The 12,023-nt window shown below is 37.4% G+C and overlaps 1 protein-coding gene across 2 annotated transcripts; it reads left to right on the forward strand.

Moving 5' to 3' along the window:
* The first annotated feature begins 1,783 nt into the window (after positions 1-1,783).
* LOC141359504 (striatin-interacting protein 1 homolog) lies at positions 1,784-10,617 on the forward strand. Of its 2 annotated transcripts, none has more exons than XM_073862076.1 (21): positions 1,784-2,034; positions 2,445-2,514; positions 2,600-2,674; positions 4,262-4,396; positions 4,498-4,618; positions 4,707-4,775; positions 4,858-4,964; positions 5,115-5,242; positions 5,319-5,501; positions 5,578-5,798; positions 5,879-5,942; positions 6,024-6,089; positions 8,254-8,325; positions 8,406-8,480; positions 8,554-8,651; positions 8,863-8,989; positions 9,072-9,172; positions 9,246-9,312; positions 9,396-9,500; positions 9,611-9,815; positions 10,209-10,617. In XM_073862076.1, the coding sequence occupies exons 1-21, from the start codon at positions 1,927-1,929 to the stop codon at positions 10,457-10,459; spliced, it is 2,448 nt and encodes an 815-aa protein (XP_073718177.1). In that variant the 5' UTR covers positions 1,784-1,926; the 3' UTR covers positions 10,460-10,617. The 2 variants fall into 2 exon arrangements, with proteins under 2 accessions (XP_073718177.1, XP_073718178.1); XM_073862077.1 differs by having other exon boundaries at positions 1,799-2,034; positions 10,212-10,617.
* The last annotated feature ends 1,406 nt before the right edge of the window (positions 10,618-12,023 follow it).

Genomic DNA, 12,023 nt, shown 5'->3' on the forward strand with positions numbered 1-12,023 from the left:
CCGATACTGCCTTTCTTTTACTTTCCGTGCTTTTCTTCTCTTTTATGTCAAGTTTATTGTATGTTTGATTATTAAGTTAGTTGTTGTGTGTATTTCGCAGCATAGTCAATAAACAGTTTTATTCACTAGTGATTGCTTCTGTGTTCAATGCTCACAAATTAATGCCACTTAAACTGCTGGTCCTGGTACTGTATGTAAATAAGAAGTTTATTTTCTGAAGGCCACGGGAAGTAAAATTTCTTAGAGATAATGTCCAATTATTAATGTCTAAAATTAATTGTTGTTATTAATTCTGCTAAATTAGGTAAAACCTAGATAACTTTTGTAGTTAATTACAGTTGAGCTTAAACATAGCATATTTCAGTGGGGTAGTTTAATAGTGTTTTAAATAATATTTTTACCCACTGATTCACTACAAAGCTTTTAACTTTATTGGATGAAAAGCATTTCTTTTTTATTACATTTTATTTCTTTGCAGCTGTAACGGTGGCTGCTTAAGAAGAATCCTTATGCAAAAGAGGTAAAATCCCCGAAGGGAAAACAAACAAATCCAGTCAGGGTAATCCAAAACGTAATCCACAAAATAGTCGAGGCAGGCAGCAAACAATCAGAATCCAAATAAACAGGCAACAGGTCAAAACAGGAACAGATAAATCGAACAGGACACAGGATAACATGATGAACGCTTGGTAATGCAGACAGGCTAACAATACTTTGCGGGGACATGACCAGTGGGAAGGGGCTTTATACAAAACAAACAGGAAGTGAATAGTGAAGTGTGACATGGCGTGATTTCAAAATAAAAGACCTGAACAGAACAGGATATCAAAATCAAAGTACCAAACATAAAACAAAACACAAGACAAAACCCTTACAGCAACCCTGCTGAAAAACAGCATAGACTAGCATTATTCAGATGCTGGTCCATACTGGTTTGGTGCTGGTTTAGCTGATGGTAACCTGCATACCAGCACCTAAACACCACATATTTTGGTCTTGCTGGTATGACCAGCATGGGATACTGATGCTGGTATGCTAATGACCACCAACTAAACCAGCACCAAACCAGTATGGACCAGCATGGGAATTAAAATTATTTAAAGAATATTTAATATATAGTATTTTTTTGCTACTGGATCACCTAAGTCTGCCCAGCAACAACCAATTATTTTAATTCCTATCAATTTTTATATTTTTATATATAGTATTTATTTTATCAGCTATATCTGCCCGGCAACAACCAACCCCTTCCATTATTTTTTTTTAAATAATTTTTTAAATTTTAATTCTTATAAAATTTTATAGTATTTCTTTTATAGGATCAGCTCTCTCTCTCTCTCTCTCTCTCTCTCTCTCTCTCTCTCTCTCTCTCTCTCTCTCTCTCTCTATTCTCCCAAGGACTTTTTTCCCACAGGGTTTTTCTACACACATTGGCTTAACTTAGAGCTTTGTTCTTAAAAAAGTTACACTATTACTATGCTCACACTAGTACTTAATTTTAGCCGCTATAATTTGCTTTCTCTGGTTTTTATTAATGTAAAGCTGCTTTGTAACAATGAAACACTTGAGAACAATATAAATAAAATTGAATTAAATATTTTTTTGTTATAGATGTATATTTTATGTTTCTTACATGTATTTTCCTTGTCTGTAATTTGCCTAAACCTGTTGCCAAATTGAGGTATTGCAACAAATATAATATATTATTTTAAGTATAATATAAAATTACATCGAAGTGTTTCATAAATAATAAATTGGTGTGTACACAAGATAAAATCAATTATTAATGTAGCATCAGCCTGTAAAAACATGTTGAAAATCACGTTACAGGCCGCTCACTCCACAGGCCTTTGCGCGCGCCTGCAGGGCGGTGATAGCGTGATGTTCGAGTATCGCGAGAAGTGAGACTGTGAGCCGGAAGTGGAGATGGACGGTGTCGGTTTAAGTGCTAATAACAAGCAACAGAAACCGAACCAAATGCTGCCAAATAAAATGAGAGGAGAATTTACTAGAAACCAGAGGAAAGATTCAGAGGTGAGACTCAAACCTGTGTGTTTATATCAGTTCATGTCGCGTGTTTATAGTTTTAAAGCGTTTCAGCGGCTGTTAGCGTAAACATCAACAACATCACAACGGCACTAAAATAATATAACGTTACTTCATTATAAACACAGTTAGACAATCATTTATAATATAAACGATATTTACGATGTCTGCTTAAGTGATCAATGTTACTGACTAAAGATAAAGCTGATGCTAAAGGCGTACAGTGACAGAGATAACTGTTACAGAAAGATGTGAATATCACTGATGTTTGAATTAACTTAAACTATATTTACTGATAACATTTACCCATAACTGAGCTGCATGATAACCATTGAGTATTAGATTACATTACTGTCAGGTATAAACCTATTTTTACTCATATTTGTGATTTGTTTTAGGGTTTATCAGAAGCTCCTGATCTGGAGTTTGAATATTCAGATGCTGATAAATGGACCTCTGAACTCTCAGGTACACTTAAGAGCCGGACTGAACTTTCATGAGATGATATGATCATAAACTCAATACTAATATAAACTCATTGTTTGTGTCTCAGAGCTGTACAGTTACACAGAAGGCCCAGAGTTTCTTCTCAACAGGAAATGCTTTGAAGAAGATTTTCACACTCACAGTAAGCGCAGATCTATTTTTTTATATATTTTCATTATTAACTGAACTGAATTTTCATTAACTGGAATGTAGCGCTTGCACGATATTGAAGAACTGTGTGATAGGTATGTTGATGTTTTATTTTTGGTGTCCCCTGAGTACATATGTTAAGTTTTATCATACAGATAATTTATTATAAGATGTTAAAATTAACACTTTGTAGGTGTGAGCAAAAATGTGCAGTTTTTTATGTTGTTTGTGTCATTTTATATGCAAATGACTTGATGAAATGCAAACACAGATAGACATAATGGTGGTTTGTCCCCTTCTGGGAGTCAAATTTTACTGAGCTATTTTTTCACATGCTTTCAGAGGATGTTTTACCAAAACTAAGTTTCACATTTTCTAGGTTGATAGAAGCACTGGAGATCCAATTATAGCACTAAAACATGAAAAAAGTCAGATTTTCATGATGTGTCCCCTTTAAAGTTTTAAAAATATATTAAAAACAATTTTATAACCAACATATATGTTTTACATTCTTATTTGGAAAAGAAAGCATTAATCTCCATCTCTCACTATTCTCATCCACATCAACTTTGAAGCTCTTTTGTTGATTTAATTGTTTGTTTAATTTGTACGTCTGCTAAATATTGACTATTAATTATTTTATGTCCGTGTGGTTAAATTAAATGTCAAAGGGTTAAAATTTCAATATAAATTTGCAGATTACTTGCATACATTCTCTTTTTTGAGGACCAAGTCTAAAATTTCTGGTTTGATTTAATTTTGAAAAAAATATTTGGGGGATAATTGCAAAAATGTCAATGTGGTGTAACCGGTTTGTGTCAATTGGTGTAACTAGTATTTTTTTAAATGAAAATATAAATAAATTTAATAAAAAATGGAGATTATAAATATAATCATCTAGTTTAGTGTAATATGATTTTTTACATACATTTTTACATCATTTGTCAAAGATTATTTAAAAAACAGCTGTTTTCAGCATATGTCAGAACAAATATTACAAAAACGCATTAAAATTAACATTTAGAAATAACTAATAAAATGTATTTTGACATTTTCAGGTCCATTCAGTCTGAACTTTCATAAAAATGGTGCAAGTGTAATTATTTTATTGCATAAAAACAACATAAATGCACTATGTGCATTGAAATAAACCTAATGCGTGCTTGTAAAAAAGATATTTGAATATCTCATTTCGCCAAACCGTTTTTGTTACTGACCCAATTACAGTAAATAAGAGACAAACAGAAAATTGTTGAAACTATATAAACGTTAGTTATGCATAAAATTTATAAATATACCCTTTTAAAGTACTTAAAATACATTTACAAGACATAATTAAAGTGGATCTGACATTTCACGTTACTATTTAAATAAGCGTGTTGAACCAGTGTGTGACACAACATCACATTAAAAAGTAAATAATGATTGGTCATTTTACTGTCTGTTGAACTTTGGCTTTTCATTACAAACATCAGTCGATGGCGATAAAAAAATCCAAATAGCAGCCGATATAGCAGCCTCTGGAATATATCAGTCTATCACTATTTTAATCCTGCAATGTCATGCTTTGTTTCGACAGTGCCCGAAAAGAAATGGACCGAGCTGGATTCGGTTCAGCACAGAGCTCATGCCATGCGTCTCCTAGACGGCCTGGACGTCATCGGCAGAGAGCGACGTTTAAAAGTCGCCAGAGCTCTTCTGTATATGGCACAAGGTCTTATAGAAAACGTCTTTCTTGCTTATATTTGTTCACATCACCGTGTGATTTTACTGTAATTGTTCATAAGATGTGATGGATGCTGTGTGATGTTTCAGGGACGTTTGGTGAGTGTAGCTCAGAGATGGAGGTCCAGCACTGGATGAGATATAACATCTTTCTACTGTTGGATGTTGGAGCTTTCACCGCTCTGGTGGAGCTGCTCAATATGGAAATCGAGTGAGATACACCGCATGCCAACAATCATTAATAATAGATATCAGTAAAATAACAGGAGGGTTGTAAATGGATGTTTAATGTGTTTCAGTAACAGTGCCGCATGTAGCAGCGCCGTCAGGAAACCTGCAATCTCTCTGGCCGACAGCACTGACCTCAGGTACAGAAGCAAACGCGTGTGAACATATAGCTAAGTCAAACCAAAACATGTCTAACTAACCTAATGTGTGTGTGTGTTTTAGGGTGTTGTTGAACATCATGTACCTCGTGATGGAAACCATCCAGCGTGAAGAACCTACAGACACTCCAGAGTGGAGAACCATCAGAGAAACCTTCAAATCTGAACTCGGTTTGTTTTAGTGAGATCTCAGCCGATAACATCATGAACTTAAAAGGGATCATTTAAAGATTTTCATCCAACAGCATCTGATAAACTGAAGAGTAGAAATATGTCCACTATATGGTCTTGTTTAGTGATTTGTGTTTCTGATTATCACAGGTTCTCCTCTTTATAACCATGAGCCCGTCTCAGTCATGCTTTTTGGGATGGTGACCAAGTTCTGCAGCGGTCATGCCCCTCATTTCCCAATGAAAAAAGTTCTGCTGCTCCTCTGGAAGACCATCCTGGTAAGAATAATGTTATGCACAATGTTAACAGGCAAATAGCCCTGTCTTCTTTAATTCAGCATTTTCTGGTGTTTAGTTTACTCTTGGAGGATTCGAGCAGTTGCAGAGCAGTAAGATCGGTAAACGTGCAGCGCTGGGTTTGCCGCCCCTGCCGGAGGACACCATCCGTGTGGTGAGGAGTATGAGAGCGGCATCTCCACCGGCGTCTGCCTCCGATCTCATCGAACAACAGCAGAGACGTGCCAGGAGAGAACACAAGGTCTTTAAATGTTTTTACCAAACTCTGGATAGAAGATAATCATGAGCCGTTTTAAAGTCTCTGTTCATCTCTGCAGGCTCTCATAAAGCAAGACAATCTGGATGCATTTAATGAGAAAGACCCATATAAGGCAGACGACTCTCGCGAGGAGGAGGACGAGAATGACGATAACGACAACTCTATGGAGTCGGAGCCATTCCCGATGGAGCGTGATGAGGTCATGCCCCCACCCATCCCTCATCCGCCCACTGAGAGGGTCTGTTTTCCCAAGGGTCTCCCCTGGGCTCCTAAAGTCAGGTAGATATCATCACTCCATCACTTGAACTTGTTTCTTGTGGTTCGGTGAGATCACGTTCTTGTTTTATTTTTTGTCCCAGGGAAAAGGATATCGAGAACTTCCTGGAGTCCAGTAGGAGTAAATTCATCGGTTACACTTTGGGAAGTGAGAGTTTTCACACACTGAGGCAGTTTGATTTATGTGAGTGACCGTGATTCATTTCTTTTCTTGTTTGTTTGTGTTGTAGTGACACGGATACGGTGGTTGGTTTGCCCAGACCGATCCATGAAAGCATCAAAACGCTCAAACAGGTGATTAACCAAATTCATGATCGTTCAACATAACTCACCCCTTTCCCTCCAACATCATGATTTTTTTAATATAACTCCACCCCTTTCCCTTCAACATTGTGATCGTTTAAAATTACTCCACTATCATGATTTTTTAACTCCGCCCCTTTTACTGCAACATTGTAATTGTTTTAAATAACTCTGCCCGATTTACTGCAACATTGTGATCTTTTAAAATTACTCCACCCCTTCCACTGCAACATCATGATCGTTTAACATAACTCCACTATCATGATTGTTTAATGCCGCCACTTTTACTGCAACATTGTGATCATTTAACCTAACTCCACCCCTTCCACTGCAACATCATGATCGTTTAACATAACTCCACTATCATGATTTTTAACTCCGCCCCTTTTACTGCAACATTGTGATCGTTTAAAATAACTCCACTACTTCCACTGCAACATCATGATTGTTTAACATAACTCCGCTATCATGATTGTTTAGCTCCGCCCCTTTTACTGCAACATTGTAATTGTTTCAAATAACTCCGCCCTTTTTACTGCAACATTGTGATTGTTTAAAATTACTCCAACCCTTCCACTGCAACATCATGATCGTTTAACATAACTCCACTATCATGGTTGTTTAACTCTGCCCCTTTTACTGCAACATTGTGATCGTTTAAAATAACTCCGCCCGTTTTACTGCAACATTGTGATCGTTTAAAATTACTCCACCCCTACCAATGCAACATCATGATCGTTTAACATAACTCCACTATCATGATTTTTAACTCCGCCCCTTTTACTGCAACATCGTGATCGTTTAAAATAACTCCACCCCTTCTCCTGCAACATCATGATTGTTTAACATAACTCCACTATCATGGTTGTTTAACTCCGCCCCTTTTACTGCAACATTGTAATTGTTTTAAATAACTCCGCCCCTTTTACTGCAACATTGTGATCGTTTAAAATTACTTCACCCCCTCCACTGCAACATCATGATCGTTTAACATAACTCCACTAATGATTGTTTAACTCCGCCCCTTCTACTGCAACATTGTAATTGTTTAAAATAACTTTGCCTGTTTTACTGCAACATCATGATCGTTTAACATAACTCCACCCCTTCCACTGCAACATCATGATCATTTAACATAACTCCACTATCATGATTGCTTAGCTCGGCCCCTTTTACTGAAACATTGTATTTGTTTAAATTAAATCGAACGTTTTACTGCAACATTGTGATCGTTTAAAATTACTTCACCCCCTCCACTGCAACATCATGATCGTTTAACATAACTCCACTATCATGATTGTTTAACTGTTTTACTGCAACATTGTGATCATTTAACCTAACTCCACCCCTTCCACTGCAACATCATGGTGTTTAACATAACTCCACTATCATGATTGTTTAACTCCGCCCCTTTTACTGCAACATTGTAATTGTTTTAAATAACTCCGCCCTTTTTACTGCAACATTGTGATTGTTTAAAATTACTCCACCCCTTCCACTGCAACATCATGATCATTTAACATAACTCCACTATCATGATTTTTAACTCCGCCACTTTTACTGCCACTTTTACTGCAACATTGTGATTGTTTAAAATTACTCCAACCCTTCCACTGCAACATCATGATTTTTAACATAACTCCACTATCATGATTGTTTAACTCCGCCACTTTTACTGCAATATTGTAATTGTTTTAAATAACTCCGCCCTTTTTATTGCAACATTGTGATTGTTTAAAATTACTCCACCCCTTCCACTGCAACATCATGATCGTTTAACATAACTCCACTAATGATTGTTTAACTCCGCCCCTTCTACTGCAACATTGTAATTGTTTAAAATAACTCCGCCCGTTTTACTGCAACATTGTGATCGTTTAAAATAACCCCACCCCTTCCACTGTAAAATCATGATCGTTTAACATAACTCCACTATCATGATTGTTTAACTGTTTTACTGCAACATTGTGATCATTTAGCATAACTCCACCCCTTTTACTGCAACATTGTAATCATTTAGCATAACTCCACCCCTTTTACTGCAACGTCATAGTCTTTTCACATAACTCCACCCTTTTTACTGCAACATAATCTTTTTACCTAACTTTCGGTCATATTCAGTCATTAACCATGGCAAAACCGTGTTGTATTTCAGCACAAGTATGTGTCCATCGCTGAGGTTCAGATCACTAAAGAAGAAGAATTTCAGAAGACGCCTCTGTCTGGAGTAAGTAGCCAATCACTGATAGAGCTACAGAGTCTCATTAAATGTGATGGTATTACTACATCCTCTGTGTTTGTGTTCAGGGTGAAGAGGAGTTGGAGTTGTGCGCCACAGAGCTCTTGTACCAGGGTATTTTACCCAGCTTACCACAGTATATGGTGAGAGGTTTTCAGACTCGCTGTGCACACACAGTATGAGTAGGTTTTATACTGACAGCTGTGTGCATTTCAGATCGCTCTCCTCAAGATCCTGTTGGCTGCTGCTCCCACGTCTAAAGCAAAGACCGACTCCATCAACATACTGGCAGACGTGCTACCTGAAGAAATGCCGTAAGACGTGCAAACATCATACGTTTTATCAAATTATCTGGAATAGTCATGGATGTTAAATCAGTCAGCTGGAGTATTAACAATATAAATCTGTGTCAGTGTTTGGTCCCTTCCCTATCACTTTAGCTATGTTGCCATGGTTACAGTAAGCTCCATCATCACTTACTTTAAAAAGATCTTGTTGACTGTGATGTGTCTGATATTTCTCCAGTACCACAGTTCTTCAAAGTATGAAGTTGGGTGTAGATGTGAATCGACATAAAGAAATCATCGTAAAAGCCATTTCAGCTATACTCCTGCTGCTGCTGAAACACTTCAAACTCAATCACGTCTATCAGGTCCACACACTCTCATTTATATGATAAATATAATACAATTGTATCATTTAATGACCATCCTAACGTGAGCATGTTGATGTAGTTTGAGTACATGGCTCAGCACCTGGTGTTTGCCAACTGTATTCCACTCATCCTGAAGTTTTTCAACCAGAACATCATGTCCTACATCACCGCGAAAAACAGGTGAGTCTTCTTCAGTCAGCCTTTCATATCGTATGCAATGCATTTTGGATACTAATGCGACGTTTCCTGACAGCATCTCGGTTTTGGATTTCCCACATTGTGTCGTGCATGAGCTTCCAGAACTCACAGCTGAGAGTCTGGTGAGAAATAACACACACACAAACACATAAAAGACTGAAGATCCTCTGGGCATCTTTTAATGCGATGTGTGTTTTGTTAACAGGAAGCTGGTGATAATAATCAGTTCTGCTGGAGGAACTTATTCTCCTGCATCAACCTGCTGCGCATCCTCAATAAACTCACCAAATGGAAACACTCCAGGACCATGGTAGGATACCACACACACACACACACACACACACACATCAAAGCAAAGGTTTCCATTTACACTGCACACTATTCTTTAAAAACAGAAATTTTGCTCTCGTCCGTTTCTAGATGTTGGTGGTTTTTAAATCTGCTCCCATCCTGAAGAGGGCGCTGAAGGTCAAGCAGGCCATGATGCAGCTCTATGTGCTCAAACTGCTCAAAGTTCAAACAAAGTATCTGGGACGGCAGTGGAGGAAGAGCAACATGAAGACAATGTCTGCGATATACCAGAAAGTGCGTCATCGCCTTAATGACGACTGGGCTTACGGAAACGGTGAGGAAACGAAAATAAGCTAGCATGCACACCAGCGTATATGTTCACGCTTTGAAAGCACAAGAGTTGAAAAATATTTAACTTTGGGTGAAAAGTTCAGTGTGTCAATGTCACTTCTCAAATCTGGGGTGGGACAAATATCACAACAACCAACCGGCACATCGCTCAACGACTGATAATCAGAAGTATCATAGCAACTGAAGCGCTTAGCTAAAAAGCTGGCAAGCGCCTACAGTCACCGCCTGACTGCCGTTTTCAGCTGCGTTTAAATGCTTTGGTGTGCACACCCCCTAAGATATCAAATACATGTGAACCAGCAGGTCATTGCGCAATGCTTTTGAGTGTTTGTGTGTGTGGTTAAAATTAATCGTCCACGCCATGTGTCTCTGATAGCAGACCTGGACGCCCGCCCGTGGGACTTCCAGGCTGAAGAATGCGCCCTGCGTGCCAACATCGAGCGTTTCAACAGCCGGCGCTACGACAAGAACCAATGTAACCCGGAATTCCTCCCGGTGGACAACTGCCTCCAGAGTGTCCTGGGACAACGTATTGACTTACCAGAAGACTTCCAGATGAACTATGACCTCTGGCTGGAGCGTGAGGTCTTTTCCAAACCCATTTCTTGGGAAGAGCTTCTACAGTGAGTCGTCTCTTCACGAATACAGTTCTTCAAATGACACTACGCTTTACGGAGTCCAACAACAGGGACCATTACCTGTGTGTGTGTGTTTGTGTAATATAATCCCACATCTCCTACAGTTTTTATTTTTAGAAAGGGAAGTGTGTTAGCCAGATGTGCAATGAGTTCAAAGTTTGTTTTATTGTTTATCTTTAAGTGAATATTAAATCTTATGTTATTGTATTTATCCTGAAGTGCTTTTATGACTGTAAAGCTTTCTAATACAATACAGTGACTCTTCTCTGTGGACCCCTGATATTTTTGACTCTTTCTTCCTGTTGAAAGTCAATATAAGGAAAGAGATCACATCATAAGGTCAGAAAATTGTTTGTGACGGGCAAGAGTTTACATCAACACATCAGATATTTAAAAAAAATCCTATGGAAGTCAATGGGTACCGTCAACTGTGTGCTTACCATCATTCATCAAAATATTTTCTTTTGTGTTCAACAGAATAAAGAAACTCATAAAGGTTTTGAACAACAGGTAAGTACATCATGACAGCAGTTTTTTTTTTTTTTTTTTGGGTGAGCTATGCCTTTAAATATTCCTTATAATTTACAGATCTACCACATCTGTAAAATTAGTAAATATTTTATTCAAAAAACAAATACAAGCTTATTTCTAGATTAAAGCCACAATATGTAGGATTTACACCACTAGAGGTCGCACTTTCAAAACAATAATAAAGGTGAATCTTGACGTTATGAAGTAGAGTGGAATGATAGATGTTTTCATCATTCTGATACTTTTTGAATTCATTAATCATGTTCATGGATGAGGTAATGAATTAATGTTTTTCTACCTGTACATTTGATCACATTATTTTATGCCATGGTAAAGAATTAACATCTGCGCTATTGCAGTTAAGTCACTAAAAGGCTGACAATTACAAGGGAGAAGGATGAGCCATTATTTAAAGTTGCATTGTGTAAAGGATCTCTTGACAGAAATGCAATTTAATCTAAATAACTATATTATCAGTGATGTATAAAGACCTTACATGGTGAACTGTATTGTTTTTATTATCTTAGAATGAGACATTTTTATCTACATACACCGTGGGTTTCCTTACATGAAAGTAGCCGTCATGTAGCCCTAAACAGACAAAATGTTCGCGTTTTATCTCTACGTTGTCTCAGGCGATGACGTGTTTGTCCTGTGGCGGCTACTGTAGCTTCTCTATGCGTTTCGAAAAGGAGGGGTGAGCTGTGGACTGGTTGCAATTCATAGTCTCACCGCTAGACGACGCTAAAACTCCCACAAGCACTTTTAAAACAGGAATATCTCTGGATTTACAAATCCTTGGAAACTTTGGGGAAAATGCAAGTACACAACTGCATTAATTATTACACTGTGCAAGTGTTTTTTTTATATTGTATTACAAAAAAATTACATATTGTGGCTTTAATGAAGTTTATAAAACATTTTGGGACGAGTTAAAGTATATTATCAATATCCTGGTATATTCTAGAAAGTGGAATAAATGTTTTCATGCATTTACTGAAACAGCGTATGATAAAAATAAC

This window comes from Misgurnus anguillicaudatus, chromosome 23 (genome assembly GCF_027580225.2).
Source record: "Misgurnus anguillicaudatus chromosome 23, ASM2758022v2, whole genome shotgun sequence".
In the NCBI taxonomy this organism is placed as follows: domain Eukaryota; kingdom Metazoa; phylum Chordata; class Actinopteri; order Cypriniformes; family Cobitidae; genus Misgurnus; species Misgurnus anguillicaudatus.

Coding starts and splice junctions, on each gene's coding strand:
- LOC141359504 (XM_073862076.1), top strand. CDS start 1,927: ATGGACGGTGTCGGTTTAAGTGCTAATAACAAGCAACAGAAACCGAAC. Junction 5,943..6,023: donor TCATCGGTTACACTTTGGGA/AGTGAGAGTTTT, acceptor TGTTTGTGTTGT/AGTGACACGGATACGGTGGT. Junction 9,173..9,245: donor TACATCACCGCGAAAAACAG/GTGAGTCTTCTT, acceptor GTTTCCTGACAG/CATCTCGGTTTTGGATTTCC.